The following is a 20883-nucleotide window of genomic DNA, read 5'->3' as shown; positions in this document are numbered from 1 at the left end:
TCTGACCGGGGTCGGAGGTAATCGCCAGTGAGGGGTGACCGTGGCGGGGACCGGGGAAGGCGAGGCAGAGTCGGGGTCGTGGCCAAGACCCGTCACCCGGGGCGCCCGCGCCGCCCTGCCCTGCCCAGCCCTGCTCCCCGCTGTGGATCCCATCGCCGGCACCGGCACCGGCGGCAGCCTCCACCCCCAGAGCCGCTGCCCGGCGGGACCCCGCGCCGGCTGAGGGTGGAGCCTGGCTCTGCGAGCGCTGGTTGGATGCCAGGCGGAGGAGGCGGGAACACGGGCAGGGAACGGGCGCTGGTTGGTTGGACGCCGGGCGGAGGAGGCGGGAACACGGGCAGGGAACGGGCGCTGGTTGGTTGGACGCCGGGCGGAGGAGGCGGGAACACGGGCAGGGACCGGGCGCTGGTTGGTTGGACGCCGGGCGGAGGAGGCGGGAACACGGGCAGGGAACGGGCGCTGGTTGGTTGGACGCCGGGCGGAGGAGGCGGGAACACGGGCAGGGACCGGGCGCTGGTTGGTTGGACGCCGGGCGGAGGAGGCGGGCACGGCGCGCGGGCGGCAGCGATGGCGGGCTCGGCGCTGTCCCGGGTGCCGGACGTGCAGATCGATGGCGACGGTGTCTTCAAGTACGTGCTGGTGCGGGTGAGCGGGGCCGGCGCGCCCGCCAAGGACGTCGTGCGAGGCCACGCCTGGGCCGAGTACCACGGTGAGGGGCGTCGGGAGCGCGGGGCGCGGCCGTGGCCCGGGGTGCCGAGGGAAGCGGGCGGGGGCTTGCCGGGCGTCTGGCCCGTCGCGGGGCGGCGGCTGAGGCCGGGGGTCCCCGCGCCACCGCCGCTCCCTCCCTGCAGCCGACCTGTTCGAGCGCACCGCGGAGGAGCTGGCGCCGCACGGCCTGAGCTGCGAGTGCCTGGGCGGCGGCCGCATGTCGCACCGCCCTGAAGAGAGGAAGATCCACGTCTACGGGTACTCGGTGGTAAGCGGGGCCGGGGGAACCGCGCGGGCCGGCGGCATCTCCCTGCGCGGGGTGGGTCCCGCTGACGGCGGCCGGGGTGGAGTCGAGTTCCCTCGGGGGTGGAAGGGGTGAGCGGGGCGGCGCTCCCGGGGCTCCTGCGCGTTCTCCCGAGCGCCCCAGGGAGGGGAGACTGCGCAGAGCCCTTTCGGGTGAGCAGTGCTTGGCCAAAGCGGGGGCACCCCAGGAACCCTCCGGCTCCTGCCTGTGGGGCTGCCACACACCCAGAGTCCCCGCAGGTGCCATGGGTACAGTGGCTGTACCCAGCTCTGGGTGCTGCAGGGGGAATTGGGCTGCACAAGAACCCTGTTTTCACTTTGTGTGTCCTGAGGGTGTTCCTGCGGGAGCGTCGGGTGGGTGCTGTAGGGGCCTTGTAAGGGTGACTGGAGGCACTCCTGGGGACTGTCATGGTGGGTTCCTGCACGCTGACCCTGGCCCAGGGCTGTGCTGCAGCCCCAGCTGTGCTGGGTGCTGAGTGCAGAGCCCAGCTGGGCAGGGTGCTGGTCCTTGGGCCACAGTGCACACAGTTTTCCCAGCTTCAGGGTGACGTTGTCTTGTTGCCTGGGTGCTACACCAGCCTCATCTGGGGTCAGGAAGGACTGGCACAGGCTCTGTGGCCTCTCTGCTGCTGAGGTCTGCCAGAGCCGCCCTGGGGATTTGCCAGGCTTCCCTGCAAGTTCTCACCAGCTCTCCTTAGGAACCTTCTTTTTCTGCGCAGGGCTTTGGACGAGCTGACCACGCTGTGACCACAGAGAAGCTGAAGGCAGAGTATCCCGACTATGAGATTACTTGGGCAGATGAAGGGTATTGACTCCTCTGTCTGTGGTGCCAGCCCAGAACTGGCACAGCTGTGTGCAGCACCGGGGTGGTGGCAGCAGGCTCCCCATGCTTGGCCGTGCTCCAGGCTCTCCTGATTTTCCTCTGTGTTGAACTTGCCCGTTCTCCGCTGTCACCGGACTGTCCCAGTGCCAGATGCTCCCACCTCCCTGGCATGGCAAAGCTGGTGAAGCCAGTGGTTGCTCTGCCCCAGCCTTCTGGCACCAGGGGCTCATCCACGTGTATCTGTGAGAATTAAAGTCGTTGGAGGAGCACAGCTGCTCTGGTGGCCATGCTCACGGTTTGGCTGCTCCTTCCCATCTCTGGGTTATGCTTGTTCACGGTGGAAGGGACCCCCCAGGTTATCCACCCCTTGAGGGGGGCCTGGCATGGCAGCCTGGCGTGGGAGCAAGCAGAGTCTGGGGTGGGAACAGCAGGAATTGTGTTGGGATTTGCCTTGGAAAGGGTTGAGGCAGGAGAGAGGAAAGCAATGCCCAGGTCTGGGAGAGGGAAAGGCAAGAGGGACCTGGGGGAGAGACCAGCCCCATCTCCTGTGAGGAGGGAACTGAGTTGCCTGGGAACATGACTGGGAAGAACATGCCCATTCCCACTCTGGCAGGTTGTCACACCTTGAGGAAGAGCATCCTCCCTGACTTCATCCCTCCAGCCACCCAGGACCAGCTCAGAATTTCCCAGGGATTCTCCCTGCTTGTGCTTCCAAGCAAGGAGCAGTAGAGGGAGACTGGGGAAAGCTGCTGGAGGCTTCAGTGGCTGGAGAGCTCCAGGCAGATGTGCAGGCTGGGTTGGTTCAGGCTGGGTTGGTTCAGTCGCTGTCCCACGTGAGGCTGGGGCTGGAGGACCCTCCCAGCCCAGTCCCAGTCCCAGCCCCATTTCAGTGTCAGACTCTGACCCTGTGTGCTCCCTGCTGCTGCCTCTGCCTCGTGCCTTCAGGGATGTGTGCTCCTTCCTCTGTCCAGAGCCATGCTGGGTCATCTCAACCTGCAGAAGCTCAGCCTGTACCCTGTGTCCAAAGTTCAGCCTGTGCCCACACTCCCAAAGGAAGCTCACAATGAGTTTCACAGGCAAGAAAATCTCTCTGCTGTGCTTCGTCCTCCGTCCTGCAAAGTGGCTCTCCCCTGTGCTGGGGGGAATGTTACCCAGAAGTTACACAGAGTCAGCTGCAAACCTGCAAGTCACTGGTTTGGAACTTGGAGGCACCTCTGGGATGTCCTGTCCATCCACTGGCCTAGCAGAGCCAGCTTTAGTGGGTCCATCGTGGTGGGATTGCTGAGATGTGCTGTGCAGGCTCAGGAGTCCTTGTGGGTTCCTTCCAACACAGGGAGTTCCATGATTCTGTTCTAGAATTAGGCTGCTGGAAGCTGTGACCAGGTGGTGTTTGAGAATCTCCCCGAATTGAACTTCCAGCAGCTTGGAAGTGTGCTCTGGTTTTGACAGTCCTCACAGGAAGAAAAGGTTTTTCTTTCAAGTGGTATTTGCTGTTCTTGCTTTTATTGTCTCAGTCCTTACTGGGGCATTCCTGGCTTGAAGGGTTGGCTCTCTGCACCCTCCTGCCAGGGTTTACCTGGGTGACATGCCCCTGCCCCTTCTCCAAGCTGGGCACATTCAGCTCAGCCTCTCCTTGTGGCAGGTGCAGTCCCCTCATCATCATCAGGGAATATCCTTCTGTGGAGATCAAAAAACCATCTGGACACCTCCTCCAGGGAACTCTTGTGGAGCAGAGGGTGGGATGGGGTGACCTCCTGTTGTGCCATCCATTCTGTACTATCCTGTGGTCATCATCACTTGATCTGCCCCAGTGTGCCCCCATCTCACAGTGGGAGCACCAGCATCCCCAGTGCAAAGGGGAGGGGTCCCATCTCTGAGAGAGGCTCTGCCCATGGCACCCAGGAGAGAGTGACTACTCTGCCAGTGGCCAGCTTGGTGCTGCCAGGTTTCTGGGCAGGGCTGCTCTTCCCCAGCATGCCTGGACTGGGGAATGTGGGGCTGCTGGTCCTCACTGGCCCTGGCTGGCGCTGGGAGAAGGAGCTGAGTCTGTGTTTTACTGCCCCTGATGCAATCCCGCTGCAATCTGCTTTCCAAGGCCGTTGGCTCAGTGGAAGGATCTGCTCAAAGGGGCCCCTCCAGGGCGCGAAGGCTGCGGCAGCAGAGGGGAGAGGGGTCCTGGGGGGTAGCAGCTCCTTCCTCTGCCCAGGCAGGGAAACCAGTGGGGTCACTAGTTGCCATCACCAGGCAACAACACTGGTGGTGATCTGTGGAGATCTGGCTACCAAGCTGTGCTTCTTTCAGGCTCATCAGCCCTTGCTGGGGCTCTGCCAGGAATGTTTTACCCCAGGACTGACCTGGTTGTGGCCCTGGAGCTGTGCCCCTTTGCCCCATGGCATTCATGAGCTGGGTGCTGAGGTGCTTCTGCCAGCCGGAGCAGAGCAGGCAGGGTGAAGGCTGGCTCCTCCTGATGGCATCTTGGAATCCCCAGGCTCCAGGGGGACCTCAGAGCCCCTTCCAGTGCCTAGAGGGGCTCCAGAAGAACTGGAGAGGGACTTTGGACAAGAGCTTGGAGTGACAAGAGGAAACAACTTTCCATTGCCAGAGGGCAGGGTAAGATGGAGATACAGCTGACTCCAGGCTCAGCTGTTCTCTCTGGCCAGAGTGCAGCCCACAGCCAGCCCTGCACCCAAAGTCTCTCCCACTGTCCTTATGCACAGGGACTGGCAGAGCCCCCACATCCCTGGCAGAGGTGCCAGCATCCCCCACAGGGCTGGCAGCATCCCTGGCTCAGCAGGAAGTGCTCTCATCCCTCTCCAAGCCAACGCATTCCCCCGGGCTGTGCCCTGTCCCAGTCAGAGTGTCACCCACCATCCTGTTCTGAGTGGAAAGTGGGCTGAAGAGGAGAGGTGCAGGGGGAGAAGCCGAAGGTCTCCACAGGCACGGCTGCAGCTCGCTGCTGAGGCGTCGCCAGTGCTGTGACCGCGCTGCGCTGTCCCAGCCGTGCCATAAACGCGCTGCCTGGCCGGGGAGCCGATAACAGCGGGGCTGAAGTCCAGCGCAGGCAGCTCCAGGGGAGCACATTCCAGCCCGGGGCTCACGGCGTGGCCGCTTCCAGCTCCGCGTTCCCGTCGTGGTGCCCGGGATGGCTGCGGGCGGGCGGGCGATGCTGGCCCTGTTGGCGCTGCTGGGTGAGCTCTGCCGACACGGCTGGGGCTGTGGGGCTGGAGGGAAGGGCCTTGGTGCTGCCCGCTTCGCTCTGGTCCTGCACGGCGCTGGGCCAGCCCACCGGGCTCTGCTGGTGAATGCAGCCCGGGGTTCCCACCGGGAGCGGGTGCCGGAGCCCCCAGCACCAGGCGGGGGTCACCAGTGGCTTTGTTCAGCGTGGGACAAAAACCACCCAGATATTCCTGTTTCTTCCAAAAAGGGGCTGGGACTGGCAGCACGGGTGTGCTGTAGCAGAGTCAGTGCCCTGGCAGGCTCTGGCACCCCGAGGCTGACGGTGGGAGGTGGCAGTGTGAGAGATGTGGAGTGCCGGGACAGTGCTGGGGCAGGGATCGTCCAGGGGAAAATGCCACTGAGAGCTCAGTACTTGCCCCAGCAGGGTCCCAAACCGAGGTGCTGCAGGTCACACGTGCCCTCCATCACCTGCTGCGGGCACCATGCCTCGTTCCCTGCGGGTTTTCAGTCCCATTGTCTCTCTCATAGCCAGAACTGTCCTCCCCAGCGGATCCGTGGTCGTCAACAGCTGCAGCAGTGCGGCTGAGCAGCTCTGTAACTTCGTCTGTGACTGCAGCGACTGCTCAGATGAGAACCAGTGTGGTGGGTGCTCAGACTCCCCAGGCCCCCAGACCCACCCTCAGGCCCTGCTCCTGGGGTGAGAGCAGGCTGTGTAGGGGGGATGTTGTGGGTACAGGTCCCTGGGGTGGTGCTGGTGCCCAGGATGAATGCAGGCTCCCCCAGGATTGGTACAGAACTGCGGGCTGGCTGCAGATCCACAGGGTAGGGGCAGGTCCCTTGTGCAGGTGTCCAGGGTGAACACAGGTGGCCTGGGCACAGGTGAGACTGCCAGGTGGGTGCAGGATCCCAGGTTGTGTGCAGGTCCCCTGAGCTGGTCACAAGTCCCCTGGGTAGGTTCAGTCCCCCAGGATAGGTGCAGTTCCCTGGGATGGGCACAGGTCCCCAGGGTGGCCCCAAACCTGCCTTGACCCCTCATCTGCCCGCCCTCAGGGTACCTACGGGGCTCAGCAGTGCTGGGCACCCCCTTCACCTGTGACTTTGAGGACAGTGACTGTGGCTGGCAGGACGTGGGCACCTCGACATATGGATGGGTGCGAGGCCGGGCCAGCCTTGCCAAGTGGGGCATGGGGCCTCATTCAGACCACACCGTGGGCACTGACCTGGGTAAGTGGGAGCTGCTTGGTGAGCAGGCTCTGGGCACCCACAGTACCACTCCACTGAAGCTGGGGTGCCAGAACACCTATCTTTCTAGGGTGCAGGTGAGAGAGCAGACCCTTGGAGGGGCAGGAGTAGTGCTGGCATAGCTCTGGTGCCACCCCATGGGGTGCAGCCCCCGTTCTGCTTTCTGCCCTCCCCAGGTTGGTTCTTGGTCACCATGTCCCCCCCAGCAAAGACCACGGCCACAGCCTGGCTCAGGTCCCCGGAGATGCGGGGAGCAGCTGCCGCATGTGAGATCAGAGCCTGGTATCACCTCTCAGGGAGATGTGAGAGCACCCAAGGTGGGCACAGGCAGCATTGGCTACTAGGCAGTGGGGGGGATGGGGCCATCTGCCCCTGTGGCAGGGACAGAACCACCGACATCTTAAGATGGGTCCTTGCCATCCTGTTTGCCTCTTCCACGCTCCACACACGGAGCTGGTGGGACCTGGGGGCCCCAGTTCCAACTCCCAGAGCGGCTGGGGCTCCATTGGTTCCTTTGGGTACCCCTGGGTGCCCTGTACCAAGGGCACTTTTGGGCTTCCCTCAGGGCTGAAGCAGACAGAGCGGCCGGTGCTGCGCCTGGCCGTGGCACACAGGGATGGGGTGGTGGAGCTGTGGCAGAGCCCTGAGCACAGCAGGGAGGGCTGGCACCCGCTGGTTGCCTACCCCGGACGGATCGTGGAGCAGTTCCAGGTGAGATGGTGTTGGCACCTTGGTACCCGGGCACTGTCCCCATAAGCTGGGACCAGAGGAGCTGGGCAATGTTCTGAGACCTGGCCTGGGGAGCTCATGCCATCCTCATCCTCCCATGACAGCTCATCTTCTCCCTGACACAACCACCCACCTGCGGGGCAGAGGTGGCGCTCGATGACATCGTGTTCAGGAACTGTGGCTTGCCAGGTGAGTCCCATATCTGCTGGGATGTGAGCTGGGGTCTTGGGGGAACTGGCTGGGGTGCAAAACCCAGGGGAGCTCTGCCATTGCTCGGTGCTCCCATTGGCTTGGGGCACCACGCGCTGGCCAGAGCACGAGGTGGGCAGCAAAACCCTGTCCCTTGAGCCACCCCTAGGAATGATGTGGCAGCGCTCACCATGTCCCCGTGGGAGCAGCCACTTGCTGACGTGTGTTCCCCCACGGCAGAGGTCGGGCAGCAGGCCTGCGGGGCCCAGGAGAGCCGCTGCCGCCGCGGCTCCTGTCTGGCACAGCGGCGTTTCTGCGACGGCACCGACGACTGCGGGGACAGCTCGGACGAGGGCGCGGCACAGTGCAGTGAGCACCCCTGGCCCCAGGGAGGGGTCCTGTGGAGAGGCTGAGGGTCCGCCTCGGTGGGGCAAAGCTGTGCTCTGGGCTGGCAGGGGCCCACCCGGTTCTGCCCTACGCCAGGAGGGCAAAATGACCCTGAGGGTTTGCAGAGGGGTGGCATCAGCCCAACCCGTTGCAGGGATCCATCTGTCCAAGAGAGGGCTGGGAGCTCAGTTTCTGGGTCACCGCTGTCCCTTCTTCTCACAGAGAACTTCACCCGCTGCTCCTTTGACTATGATCTCTGTGGCTGGGAGACGGCAGCCGGGCCAGCAGTGTGGGGCAGGAACACGAGCCTGAACCTGGGCACCTCCTACAGCATTCCCACTCGGGACCACAGCAACAACAGCAGGGCAGGTACGTGACGGGGCTCCCCAGGGGAGCCCCACTGCAGGTGGACGTGCCACACGCCAGGGCTCTGCTCAAGGCTGTGCCAGGACAGCGGAGTCCTGTCCCCACGCATCTGCCTGGCTCCACTCAGCCCCAGCATCTCCTGCAGGTTTTTTCCTCCATGTGAGCAGTGACCCCACTGCACAAGCTGGTGGCGCAGCTCAGCTCAGCAGCCCCACCTTCCAAGCCACCAACTCCTGTTCTGTGAGTCACAGCTGGCACCTCGTGTCACAGCTCATGTGGGCATGGTGGTGACAGGAGATGGGGTTCCCAACTCTGGGGACCCTCATGCAGGGCTGGGCTGTGGTTGGCCCTTGCTGGGGATGGACATCAGGTTTTTGGGGTGGTTTGGTGACATCTCTGGTGCCCATTGCCCACCTGAGCTTCTCACAGCCCCTCTGTGGGATGCAGAGGGCTGTGTGCCCCTGCCCTAAGGGCTCAGCCTCCTCCCAATCCCCAGCTCGTACTGTACTGCCACCTCCATGGCTCAGCCACCAGCAGCCTCAGCATCTCCTATGTGACCAACTCTACCAAGCACCTGATGAGGGAAAGGACAGGAGACCTGGGCAGCTGCTGGGTCCGGGAGAGAGTGGACTTCAATGTGACGGATCCCTTCAAGGTGGGCTGCTGCTGGGCTGGGGGGAGCGGGGCTGCTCTGGGGCTGTGGACAGGGGCAGCACCACCTCCCAGGCCCACTGTGGCCATGCCAGCCCACACTGTGCACCCCTGTCAGCCACAGCATTGCCCCTGCTCCCACTGAGTCCCTTCTTGAGCAAAATGTGAGTCAGTCCATGACAGGTTCTGGCTCCCCCCATCACATGGCTCCCTGGTGTCACCCCAATCCCCCCCCATCGTGCAGAACCCCTTGCTGATGTTTCTGACGTGGTGCTTTCCTGCAGGTGCTGATCGAGGGGGTGGCTGGCAATGGGGGGACCGTGGCTGTCGATGACCTGATCCTGTCTCAGGGCTGTGTGAAGGAGCAGGGTGAGCTGGTGGGCAGTGTCCCTCACTCTGGTCCAGTGCTGGCAGCTGTCCCAGGTGCTTTGTACCCATGGCACCACGCCTAAAGGACAGGCATGGTCTGCCTGTCCCTCTGCTCATCACAGGGACCATCCTGGGTGCAGGACAGCAAATACTTGCCCTGGGGTGCTGGTATCTTTTTCCTGGGGCTGTAACACTCCATTTTCTGTGTCAAAATGTGTCACACAAGCAGCTCTTACTAGGTCCTGGGTCCCCTTCAGCTGGTGACAACTAGGCTGAGCTGGGATGGGATGGGATGGGAAATGGAGAGCCAGGAAGATGCCTGGGGACATGGAACAGTGTTTGAAGGGCTGACGCTGATGCTGTTGCTGGGCCCTTTCACCACTGCTCTCCATCTGGGCTGTTTCACCATCAGAGAAGCCTCTGGTCACGCTGCCGAGCCAGGCACGTGCCGGCCCCTGCGCAGCAGACGAGGTGGCCTGTGGCAGTGGGGACTGCATTGCTGCAGAGCTGGCCTGCGACTTCGCCCACACCTGCGCTGACGGCTCCGACGAGGAGCGCTGCGGTGAGAGCCCCAGCAGGGGAGGGGACCAGGCACCCTGGGCTGGCCTGGCTGGGACACGTGTGCGCCTGCACAGCCCCTGGAACCACAACGGCCTGGCGAGACTGAGCCTGGAGTTTTGGGTTGCCCAGAGCAGCTGTGGCTGCCCCATCCCTGGCAGTGTCCCAGGCTGGTTGGACAGGGCTTGCAGCGCCCTGGGATAGTGGAAGGTGTCCCTGCCCATGGCAGAGGGGTGGAATGAGATGAGCTTTAAGGTCCATCCAACCCAAACCATTCTGGGATTCTGGGATTCTTTGACTTTGCAGGGACAACAACCTTCGAGTCAGGGGCTGGGGGCTGGCACGACGTCAGTGTGGGGCGGCTGCGCTGGGCTCTGCAGAAGGTCACTGAATCTGACATCTTCCTCGCAGGTGAGACTGTTCTCACCACCCAGACAATGCTCATCACTGCTCAGCACCACAGGAACCTCCAGAACAAGGGCTCCCAGGGGGTGCCACTGCACAATGGGGGATGATGCCCAGGCAGGAGGCTGGGCTGGGGGTGCTACCAGTGATGTGGGACCCCAGTCCTCACCTTACAGAGTGTTTCTGTGCTCAGGGACTTTCCTGGCCCTCCAGACAGGAGAAGGACAGATGGTGGGTCCTGCAAAGGCACGATCGCCTCTGCTGGGCCCCTCTGGCCCTGCCTGCAGCATGGAGATGAGCTACCACATCCACAGTGACCCCCAAGGTAACCTGCCCACCCCAGAGTGCCCTGCCTGCTTCCTACTCCCAGACCCCCCATGCCTACCTGCCTTTACTGCCTCTCCCAACCCTGCTTTGCCCCATCACATCATCCTGGAGCTGGGGTGTCTGTGTCCCTGTCTGTTTCCCTGCACCCCGTGACCGTGGGCTGGTGCCATGGAGGGCTCCCATAGGGTGGCCAGGGGTTTTGGGTGCCCACAGCCTCTGCACCACCTCTTGTTTCAGGCTTCCTTGCCATCAGTGTCGCAGATCACACCACTGGCAGCACCCAGCTGGTCTGGCAGACACAAGGTCGTGGCAGCACAACTGGGGGTCACGTCCGTGTCCCTCTGGGAGAGAGAAGCCGGCCCTTTCAGGTGTGCTGGATGCACAGGGACCAGCCTGGGGGGCTCTCAGTGGGACAATGCCAGTGCTGCCAGGCACCCCAGGCTCATGGCTGCTGCCCCCAGGTCGAGCTGCTGGCACTGGTGGATCTCCAGGGCTCAGCCAGTGTCGGTGTTGACAACGTGACATTCGAGCAGTGCTACCACGACGTGGTGACACCCACAGCTGCGGGTATGGCCAGGAGTGCGTGGGCAGGGAGGGTAACCCTGCACCCTTTCCGTGGGGGCTGCCTGATGGCTGTCACTCTGTCCAAGAGCAGGACCATGGTGCACAAGGCCGAGGGCCAGGGCCAAGCACATATCCTGCCCTGCCCTGGGACCCCTGCATGGGGTAAACCTGGGGAGTGGGGCAGGTGAGCAGGGGGAAAGGGACGTTGGGGAGACCCATTTGCTTTTGTGATGCCTTACTCCTTTCCACTCTATACTGTTGCCTCTCTCTGGCCAGAGCTGTCCTGCAACTTTGAGAGGGGCATGTGTGGCTGGTACCAGGATCTGTCCAGTGACTTCAAATGGGTCCACAGCACAGGGCAGGGACACGGCTCTGACCACACCACCGGCTCGGGTAAGGGGCTGGTTGCTCTTTGGGGGAACCCAGGACATCCCATAACCTTCTGTTCCCAGGGCCAAGGCATGCCTTGTACACTCCCAGCAGCCCCATGCCTGCAGAGCAAGCTCACCTACGGCAGGCTGGGAGCTCCCCGATCTGGGCTGTGGGTGATGCAGAACACTCACACCACGACCCCTCCACCCTGGCTGTCCCCAACATTCAGGCTACTTCTTGTCCGTGGACGCCTCTGTGCCGTGGAGCCACGGGCAGCGGGCGCTGCTCCTCAGCTCCCACCAGGAGCCGGCCGCTGCCCCTCGCTGTCTGTCCTTCTGGTACCGCCTGGCGGGCCCGCAAATCGGTACGTGCCCCATGGCATCCTGCCAGGGCTGCCCCAGCCTGCCTCCGCTCTGAGGACAGCGGGGTCCCCAGGGGCTGTGGGATGGCTGCCCCCATGCGCCCCTCTGCCCAGGCACCCTGAGCCTCAAGCTGTGGCCAGAGGGAGGAGAGGAGGACGTGCTGTGGACCCGCCGCGGAACCCAGGGCAGCATCTGGCACCGGGCACGGGCGACACTGCCCTCCACGGGCCAGCGGCGGTACCGGGTGAGGAGCGGCCCCGCGCGTCCCTGGCACCAGCAGGGCACAGCGCGTCTGACACCGCTGCCTGCGGACAGGTGGCTTTCGAGGTGCTGCATGACGGTTTCCTGGGGGACGTGGGGCTGGACGACATCGCGCAGACAGCGGGACCCTGTGGGGCCGAGCTCTCCTGCTCCTTCGAGGCGGAGGGCTGTGGGCTGGCAGCCAGCGGAGAGGGCACCTGGCAGCGACAGAGCAACGGCACCGGCACCGCCGCCGGCCCTGCGGCCGACCACACCACCGGCACCGCCGCAGGTACCCGGTGCTTCCCTGCTGCGTCCCCCTGTCCGCCCCTGAGTGTCCTGCCTGTGCCCCACGCCAGCCTTGCCTGCTCTCCCTGTTCCTGCCTGCCCTGCCCTCCCTGCCTTCCCCAGGATGAGAACGCGATACTGCACAGGGCTTCCCAAACCTGGAACTCCCAAAATGCAGTCTCCCAGCCCCAGGGCTCCCTATTCCTGGGGAGGTTCTCAAGCTGGGGAGACTCCTTGACCTGGGGGGAAGGCCCAGCCTCAATTGTCCCCTAGTGCTCCCCAGCAGGGCTGGGCAGGGTCACAGCACAGGGGCTTCTCTCCTCCAGGCCATTACATGGTGGTGAACACGGGCAGGGTCTCCCTGCCTGCAGGGCACACGGCTGCCCTCACCTCCCAGCTCTACCAGCCCTCAGTGTCTGCCCAGTGCCTGGCCTTCTGGTACCAGCTGAGTGCTGGGACCCCAGGTGAGCACCGCCTGCCCTGAGACCCCTGGGGACACCTCCAGATGGGTGGGGGCCCCACACAGCACAGCCCTGGACCCCTGCTCCATGTTGGGTGCCGTGGGCAGGCTCCCTCAGGGTGTTCGTGGAGCAGAGCAGGGTGAGGAGGAAGGTTCTGAGCGTGAGCACCATGGAAGGGAGCAGCTGGCACCGCAGCCATGTCACCGTCCAGCCCGATGGCGACTGGCAGGTGAGACAGGGCAGGCTGCTGGGGGCAGCTGGAGGTGATGAGGGGTGCATGGAGGCTGCCAGCCTCAGCATGTCACCCTGCCCAGGTGGTGTTTGAGGCAGTGGGAGCTGGGGGTGACCACGGGTACATTGCACTGGACGACCTGCATGTGTCGGAGGGAGCCTGCCCCAAGCCAGGTGAGACCCCACCCTACAGGGGCACTATGGATCAGGGTGGGGGGGATGGGACATCCTATGGAAGCGTGTAAGCCATGGGGATAGGGACAGACCTGTTCCTGCCCTGAGCCTGGCCTGGCCCAAAGCTGGGGTGGTGTGTCCCACCCAGGTGCCTCATCTCCTGCCAGGTACTACTGGGTGTCTCACAGCCCTGCTTTCCTCCCAGCATCCTGTGACTTCGAGCAGGACACTTGTGGCTGGAGCAGCCCCTCGGACCCCCGCTTGCACAGCTTAGCCTGGGGCTGGAAGAGTGGGGTCACCCTGGCCAAGTACCCTGGCCCTGAGCAGGATCACACCCTGGGTACAAGGAACGGTAGGAAACACCCACCCCTGCCTGGGAACCCTGGCACGGCCAGAGTGAGGAAGGAGAGCTGGGGGCGGATTGGGTCAGTCCAGTCCATGTTGCAAGGCCTGGCCCCACAGCATCCCTGTCCCCTCTTCACCCGGGAGGGGCAGCTCAGCCCAAGGGCAGTGAGGCGCAGGGCTGATTTGTGTTCCCCTCCAGGCATCACCCGACATTTGGGGGAAGATTGGGACAAGTGGGGTGGGACAAGTGGATGCAGGACTGGGGGACACCCTGCGCTCTGTCCCTGCCTGTCCAGGTCACTACATGCACTTTGACACCAGCGTGCTGGGTGCCAGGGGCACCAGTGCCCTGCTGGAGAGCCCACCCCTGCCTGCAGCCACCGACTCCTGCCTGCGCTTCTGGTACCACATGGACATCCCGGAGCACCTCTGTGAGCACTGCAGGGGCAGGGAGGAGGGCCCAGGGGTCCCTGGGACTCCCTGGCTCCATGCGAGTGGGGGCCTCAGTCCTCCCCACCTGTGCCCCGCGGCCACTGCTTCAGTTCCAGCTGGGCAGCGGCGATGGCCCCTTCCCTCTGGGCGCTGCCATCCCAGTAGAGGATGGCATGGCTGGGAGGGCTCGGGGCAGCTGGTGATGCCAGGGCTCCTGTGCCCCGTCCTTGCAGCCAGCGGGGAGCTGCGGGTGACGCTGCGCGGCGCGGGGGGACGGCGCACGGTGTGGAGCGTGCCGGGGCACCGCGGCCGGGGCTGGCGGGGCGCCGCGGTGCCGCTGCAGAGCCCCGGTGAGTTCCAGGTAAGCGGGGCCCCCCTGGGGTGCAGGGCGTCTCCGGGCGTGCAGCAGCCCCCCAGAGCCCACCTTCCCCCGCAGATCAGCTTTGAGATCACCACACGGAGGTGGCCGATGGAGGGGACAGTGGCACTGGATGACATCGTGTACAGCGCCAGGGTGGGCTGCCATTCCAGCCCGGAGAGTCCAGTGGAAGGTGCGGGGAAGAGGGTGTGTGTGTGTGTGGGTGTGGGTGTGTGTCTGTGTGTGTGTCTGTGAGTGTGTGGGTGTGGGGGTGTGTGTGTGTGTGTGTCTGTGAGTGTGTGGGTGTGGGGGTGTGTGTGTGTGTGTGTGCACAGTTCTGGCTGTGAAAGGTCAACCCAGAGCTGCCCAGGGTGCTGGGCTGAGGCTGGAGGCAGTTCTCTGGGCAGTGGGTCGAAATGACAGCATTTCCTTGCCCTGCAGAGAAGCCCTCCGGCAGTTTTGTGGCAGAGGTGACGCTCAGTGTGCTCCTGGCCCTCGTCATAGTGGTGCTGGGGGCTGCTGGGGGCTGGTGCTGGCTGAAACAGCGAAGGCTGGCGAGCAGGACACCGACAGAGAACAACAGTTCCCAGGGCTTCGACAACATCACCTTCCGAGATGTAAGGACAGGGTGAAGGACTTGCTTAATTACCCCAGCTGTGCTAAAACAGCGATTTCCTAAAAGCTCAGCAAATGCCAGCAGGCTCTCCCTGACCCTGCATTCCGCCAACGCGACAGGGAGGTGCAAAGGGCTCTGCCTCTTACCTGCTTGTTGACAAACAAGTGACCCTGAGCTGCAGGACTGACCCAAAAGTGCTGCTGCCACCAGGCAGCTGCTCCGGAAAGAGCCGAGTGTGCTCCCAGCCCACTTGTGTCTTGTGGGAAGGAGGCCTGGCAAACCTGGCTCATCCTCACTCAGCCAGCGCTCAATTTAGTGCAAGGTGGCGTAAGCTGCAGGGCCCTTGGGTCGGCAGCAGAGCCCCCAGCCCCATCAAGGTCTCCAGCAAGAGACGTGGAGCCCCCTGGGCACGCTGGGGGTTCGGTGCCTCTGCAGGGTCACGGGGCTGGCACGCAGGTTGTCCTCGCTGCAGCCTGGAAGAAATCCTGGTGTTTCACAGCAGACAGCCCACTTTTGTCACCAATTCCCACTCACCTTTCTTTGCAGGACAAGGTCATTATATCTCCACGGGAGGGCGATGAGTCTTGAAAGCAGCAGCCAGCAGCAGGAATTGCCTGCTCCCCCCGGGCAGACCAGCCCTCGACAGAACCCACACTCCATCAGCTGCCCGCTCTCTGCCCCGGCACCAGGGGAGCCTGCCCCGCCCGGGGACACACCGCGGCCATCGCCACCTCCAAGTGCTCAGGAAAAGCGTTTGTGTTGTTTGTAACATGAAGTTTTGCTTCCAAGACACAGCAGCGTGCCTGTGCTTTGGCAGGGGGCACGAGTGGGAGTTCTCACAGGGGCTGTCCTCATCCAAACAGGGTTCTGGCCATGCAAGGGAGGGTGAAGTGTGGGGTCCTGGCCCCCAGAGCTGGGAAGAACAGTGGGTGCTGCAGAGGGTGTGAGCCACTCCCCATGCCCAGGACAAAGCACAAGAGCTCCCAGGGCACAGAGAGCCCAGGGGGAAGAAGCTCAGTGCTTCTGCTGGTTTTGGGGAGGGTGAGTGGTGGGTGCGAGGGCAGGGGGCAGAGGGGGACATCACACAGCACCCCTGAGGGCAGCAGGCAGCTCCCACTCTGGTGTACAGGTGCCCACCTGCTGCCCACACACCTTGTGAATGCACTTGATAAACATCACTGGCAAACCCAGTGCAGGCTGAGGTGCAGGCTGGACTCAGGGCCTGGACCCCCACCCTGCCCCCAGTGCAGCCGAGCCCAGGACCCCTCCCTCAGCCCCAGCTTTCACACCTTAACACTGTCAACCCCCAACCCAGCTCCACACACAGCCCAGTTCAGCCCCTGCACAACAAGGAGCATCCTGCTGCCCCCAGCCCCAGGTACAGCTGGAGGGACGTGCTGCTTTCCCACATTGTGACCAGAGCCAGTCTCCCTCTCACCCAGCTGTGCCCCCTTAGGTGCTGCCTCAGTCATGCCAAGCACCATCCCCACAGCCCTGTCCTGATTGCAGAAATGAGGGCCCAAGAGAGCTGAGAGCTGGGGAAGGGCAAGGAGGGCTCAGGCTTCAGCTGATGTCTCTGCAGCTGCCTGGATGTGCAGAGCCCACAGCACTGACCGAAGGCCCAGGCTGCTGGCCAAGCTGCACCATCCCCATGCAGGGAGAGGTGACACAGCCAGGAAGGCTGTGACAGTGCTGGCCCTCATCCCAGGCACCCCAGGTGCCCCTTTAATTACAATCCCAGAAGGAAGAGGTGACGAGGCTCCGGTCACACCCAGCCACAACATTTACTAACAGCTGGTCACATGCAGCAGCTCCCCTGGGCAACTGAAGGGTATCAAACTTTATTATAGATCTCTTTAAAACAGGCTGGAAAGAACAAACCAAACTCATTGAGATACAGTGACTGAGTCATCATTTCTGATCAAGCCCCAAGTCTCCCAAATTATTTATATATAATATATCTCACCCATCCCCAAAATTGTTTCAATTAAATCCTCACATTTCAGACCACCCTAATTGCCTTAACATCAGCTGCTGCTAACACCACAATGTACATGTTTTCTGGCAAATCAGAGGCAGGGTTTGGGTTTTTTCTTGGGGTTTAGATCCTCAATCTCTGAAAAGGAGCAAGGAAAAACAAACATCAGGAAATTGCTTCTTTAAGGTTGCCTTTTTACAGCAGGTACAGATTCAGCAGTTTTCCCCCCAAAGCAAGTCTGAAACCCTCTTGTTCAGCTTGGCAATATGCAGAGTGGTTGAGGAGAACCAGATCAGTCTAAGCAAACGGATTTCGAGGCTTTGTTGTCATTTTCCTTTGGGGCCAGTTTCCAGAGGTTTTCCAATGTCCTTTCCACGCAGTTTGAGGCCTGGAATAAGACAAAGGAGACCACCACCATCAGCACTCAATCATTCACCCAATAACTTTTATTTCCATCAAATTCAGCCTTAAGGAAGAGAACATCCAGAAAGAGAGCAGGGGAACCAGAGTTCAGGAGAGTCCTACTTTAGTTTCTAGGACCACCAGACCAATGTCAAACAAAACCAATCAGATGGGATCTGAACCAGCCCAGGAGAGTAAAACCAACACAAAACCCTTCCACAAGTGCAATCAGGCTTCCATGGGTCTCAGCATCTCATAGGTTTTGGGGGCAAGCACACAGGGATGGTCCCCAGGGCACAGCCATGAAGGTGCAGACAAAGATCAAGAGCTCCCAGTTCTGGTTCAGTCAGCAGATCCAGGTTTTATCAGAACATGTCTTAATGGCACCACACCCACAATAAACTCCAGCCAGCAACGTTCCTCACAGGAAAAAGGTAAATACTTTCCCCCAAACCACCCCTCCAAGCACTGGCATTATTTCTGAAGTCTCTCTTAACTCACCAATGGCTCTTTCGATCTTTCCCATGACCTGGTTATTGGGGATTGCTCGTCCTGATTCGTAGTCAGCGATAACTTGTGGTTTTTCATTGATTTTCTGAAAAGAGAGGATGAGTCTCAAACACAGCAATGCTCGGCAGCAGCTCCCCAGACTCAAACAGATAAGGAACAGCCTCTCATTATGCCAGGACATATGACAAAGTGCTGCTCCCAGGCTGACTCCACACCTCCCTGAAGTGTCCCGGTGCTGGTGACACCCATCCTGAAGGGACTCTGACCTCCCTCCTTCTCAGGAGGAATAGGACTACCAGGGATTGCTGCTCCTTCAGACATCAGGGAGTTGCTAACACTGCTCAGCCCAGATGGTACAAACCTCTAGGGCTGGTGTGAGCAGCTGGGAGGAAGCAGGGAGCAGCCTCCCACCAGCACAGCAGCCACAGACAGGCTCTGCCTCCAGCCTGGGGCTCAAGGGCTGCACAAACCTCAAAACTTCTCCCAGACAACTGAAGCTGCCAGGACATCAGACACCAGCGACACTGCATTCCTCAAACTCCCAGCCCATGACACCCTCCCACTGCAGCTGCCCATGAGGGAACAGGAAAGGTGCCCACCCTCACCTGGAGGTCTCCACTCACCGTGGCCAAGTCCTTCTGTGTGAGGCCCTTGCTCTGTCGGCCCTGCTGGATCACTTTGCCCACCTCCAGGGACACTCTGTCATGGTGCAGCTCCTCTGTTTCACGATCAAGCTTGGCCGTGTTCTTTGTAATGAAGTGTTGTTTGTTCTGGCCTGCTGCCCCTGTCGTTCGAAGCAAGAATGAAAAAACAATCAAGGACAAACAAAATAAGGCTCAGAGCTGTGCCAAAAAGAATCAAAGGACTCTTTCCAAGGCCTCAGCTGCCCAGGATCCCAGGGTGATGTCAGGATTTCAACATACCAACATCACCATTGATCTCACCCAATTCTCCTGCCCATCAGGGAACATTACCTTAGCTCTGTTCATAGTGCTGTGCACCCCTAGCCATGCAGAGCCCTTCCCTTTCCCTACCTCACACCTAAACTTTCCTATAGACAGGGCAAGTCTTGTTTTTCATTGGGGATTTAATGCTCTAACTTTACTGCAGACACATATTTGTGCTGCAGCACAGAGAGGTCAATACTTGAACTTGAATTGTGCTTGCTCAGCATGAGGCACCCCAAGTTAGTAGCTTTTAAGCAATTTTCTGACATCTTTGATTAGTAGAATCTAATTGTACTTATCTTTGCTAAAAGACAGCTTCAAAACCATTGTTTTCTCTCATGTTCAATATATTATTTAAGCTCTAGTTTGAATCCTTTCTCTCACATTAGTCTCTGGCATTCAGTGTCCCAAAAAAGCTGATTAACCTTCTTCAAGGATCATCTCTCTATCTCCAACCATCAGAATAACCTCCCTACAGTGAGAGAACCCGGCAATTTACATCAGAGCAGAAACAAGGCATTTTTAACGAGCAGCGCCATAGGAAGGTCGGCAGCCATTCAAATTCGCAAAAGAAATAAGCTGCCAAAACAGGAAGCTTAAGTTTTGTGATCACAAAAGCTTTTCCAAGATCTCTGCGGGAACCAGGCAGATCTCGGCCCTGGCAACCAGAGCTAAGGGGCAGCTCCAGGAGCGTCCCCCCGGCGGCTCCCGGGGCCGCGCGTTCCGGCCCCGCTCGGCATCGCGGGCTCGGCCGGGCGGTGCCGCCGCCTCTCCCCATCGCAGGCAGCCGCCCCCGAGCGGACCGGCCCCCGGGGATACCCACACTTCTTGGAAGTTTCCACGTCCTCCCCGCGCCGCTGGGCCGCCAAGATCGCCTGCGGAAAGAGCGAAGGTGCGCGGTGAGCACGGCGGCCGAGCCCACGCCGAGCCCAGCCCCGCCGCCTGCCCGGCCCCGCGCCCGGCCCCCCACCGCGCCCCCGGCCGACCTGCTTGGACTTGGCCTGGGCCGCGCTCGGGCCCTTCTTGCGCAGCACCGTGACCGTGTCCCAGTCGCTCTCCGCCATCGCTCCGACCCCGCCCGGGCCGCGCCCGCCGCGGGCACCGCCCCGTGCCCGCCTCCAGGGGCGCGGCCGCGCGGCGCCCGCTGATAGGGCGAGGTGCACGCCCGTCAGGAAAGGCAAGCGCTCATAGGTGGAGACAGGCGCGAGCGCAGCGGGCGGGGCCAAGGTTCCTGCATGGACTGTTGGCTTAACTGCACCCAGGCGTGACGCAGCTCCGTTTGATAGGTGCAGTTGCCTGCCAATCAGCTTCCTCGCTACGTGATTGGCAGGTGCTCACGCAAACCTGGGGGCGGACGGCACGTGCCTGTACGCACTAAGATTGGCTGTTGGCCCTGCCAGTCACCTGGCACCCGGCAGGGATTGGTTTGTTCTGCGGCGCTGTCAGACCCGTTGACCCGCTCGGCTGAGCCGAGCCGAGCATGCGCAGTGCGGCGGTTCGGGTGCCGTGTCGGTTTGCCCCGGCCCGTTGGCCCCGGGCGCGCCTGCGGGCACCGGCGGGGCTGGGCCGGGCTGTGCCGTAGGGGGCTTCGTGCTGCGGGGAGCCCGGCAGAGCGTCCACAGGACGGACACGGGCATGGGGACGGTCCGGAGGGGCCAAGGGAGGAGTTGGTTCAGCCCAGAGAAGGCGATACTGAGATCAGACCTCGCTGGGGCTGCAGCTCCTCCCGCGGGGCAGCTCTGATCTCTGCTCTGGGACAGAGACAGGAGCCAGGGCACGGCTGGGGCTGGGCCAGGGCAGCTCAGGCTGGAGCTCAGGGCAAGGCTCTGCCCCCAGAGGGTGCTGGCACTGCCCAGGCTGCCCAGGGAATGGGCACGGCCCCGAGGCTGCCGCAGCTCCAGGAGCCTTTGGGCAGCGCTGCCAGGGGTGCCCAGGCTGGGGCTGCTGGGGGGGCTGGGCAGGGACAGGGGCTGGGCTGGGGGATCCTGGTGGGTCCCTTCCAGCTCAGGGGATATTCTGTGATTCGATGAAAATCCCTAAACTGCATCAGAATCACCCAGAAATTTACGCAGTCGCAGTAAAGGCATGAAAAGCTGCTCCTGCTCTCGTCATTTCTGAAGCGAGAGGGCACAAAGTTAACGCTCCCTAGGTGGATTTTTGTGGGGTCTTTCCATGACAAAGCGCAGGATGAGTGGACAGAGCCCGGTCACGGTGATGATCCAGGCATTGCTCGGAAATCAGGTGCTGGGACGGCCCGGGGGTTTGCATTTGTCATCTGTCACCGCAGCGCGCCTGGCCCCGGCTCCCAGGGGACAGGAGACAGCAGCTCCGGAGGTGGGACATTGGCGGGGTGCAAGGCTTTCTCCTCG

At 61.9% G+C, this 20883-nt stretch overlaps 3 protein-coding genes across 4 annotated transcripts; 2 read left to right on the top strand and 1 right to left on the bottom strand.

The window, feature by feature from the left end:
- Positions 1–15: 15 nt before the first annotated feature.
- Positions 16–2105, top strand: PHPT1 (phosphohistidine phosphatase 1). Of its 2 annotated transcripts, XM_063175047.1 has the most exons (3): positions 451–709; positions 852–976; positions 1731–2105. In XM_063175047.1, the coding sequence occupies exons 1-3, from the start codon at positions 568–570 to the stop codon at positions 1821–1823; spliced, it is 360 nt and encodes a 119-aa protein (XP_063031117.1). In that variant the 5' UTR covers positions 451–567; the 3' UTR covers positions 1824–2105. The 2 variants fall into 2 exon arrangements, with proteins under 2 accessions (XP_063031118.1, XP_063031117.1); XM_063175048.1 differs by lacking the exon at positions 852–976 and having other exon boundaries at positions 16–709; positions 1731–1870.
- Positions 2106–5176: 3071 nt separating this feature from the next.
- MAMDC4 (MAM domain containing 4) lies at positions 5177–15417 on the top strand. Its single transcript, XM_063175050.1, has 28 exons — positions 5177–5653; positions 6062–6235; positions 6430–6570; positions 6819–6964; positions 7087–7171; positions 7412–7540; positions 7781–7927; positions 8070–8164; positions 8421–8579; positions 8860–8998; positions 9357–9506; positions 9809–9913; positions 10101–10232; positions 10472–10602; positions 10696–10801; positions 11075–11191; positions 11400–11534; positions 11646–11776; positions 11848–12064; positions 12387–12524; positions 12629–12750; positions 12836–12926; positions 13132–13278; positions 13568–13702; positions 13937–14064; positions 14140–14254; positions 14503–14678; positions 15224–15417. The coding sequence occupies exons 1-28, from the start codon at positions 5494–5496 to the stop codon at positions 15263–15265; spliced, it is 3693 nt and encodes a 1230-aa protein (XP_063031120.1). The 5' UTR covers positions 5177–5493; the 3' UTR covers positions 15266–15417.
- A 1085-nt stretch (positions 15418–16502) lies between these two features.
- On the bottom strand, positions 16503–19617 carry EDF1 (endothelial differentiation related factor 1). Its single transcript, XM_063175049.1, has 5 exons — positions 19501–19617; positions 19338–19389; positions 18191–18351; positions 17559–17652; positions 16503–17043 (listed from the first exon to the last, which is right to left on the bottom strand). Exons 1-5 carry the CDS (start codon positions 19576–19578, stop codon positions 16982–16984), a joined length of 447 nt encoding a protein of 148 aa, XP_063031119.1. The 5' UTR covers positions 19579–19617; the 3' UTR covers positions 16503–16981.
- Positions 19618–20883: the final 1266 nt, after the last annotated feature.

This window comes from Melospiza melodia, chromosome 22, assembly GCF_035770615.1.
Source record: "Melospiza melodia melodia isolate bMelMel2 chromosome 22, bMelMel2.pri, whole genome shotgun sequence".
NCBI classification, from domain to species: Eukaryota; Metazoa; Chordata; class Aves; order Passeriformes; family Passerellidae; genus Melospiza; species Melospiza melodia.
This window is presented reverse-complemented; position numbering and strand designations above follow the sequence as displayed.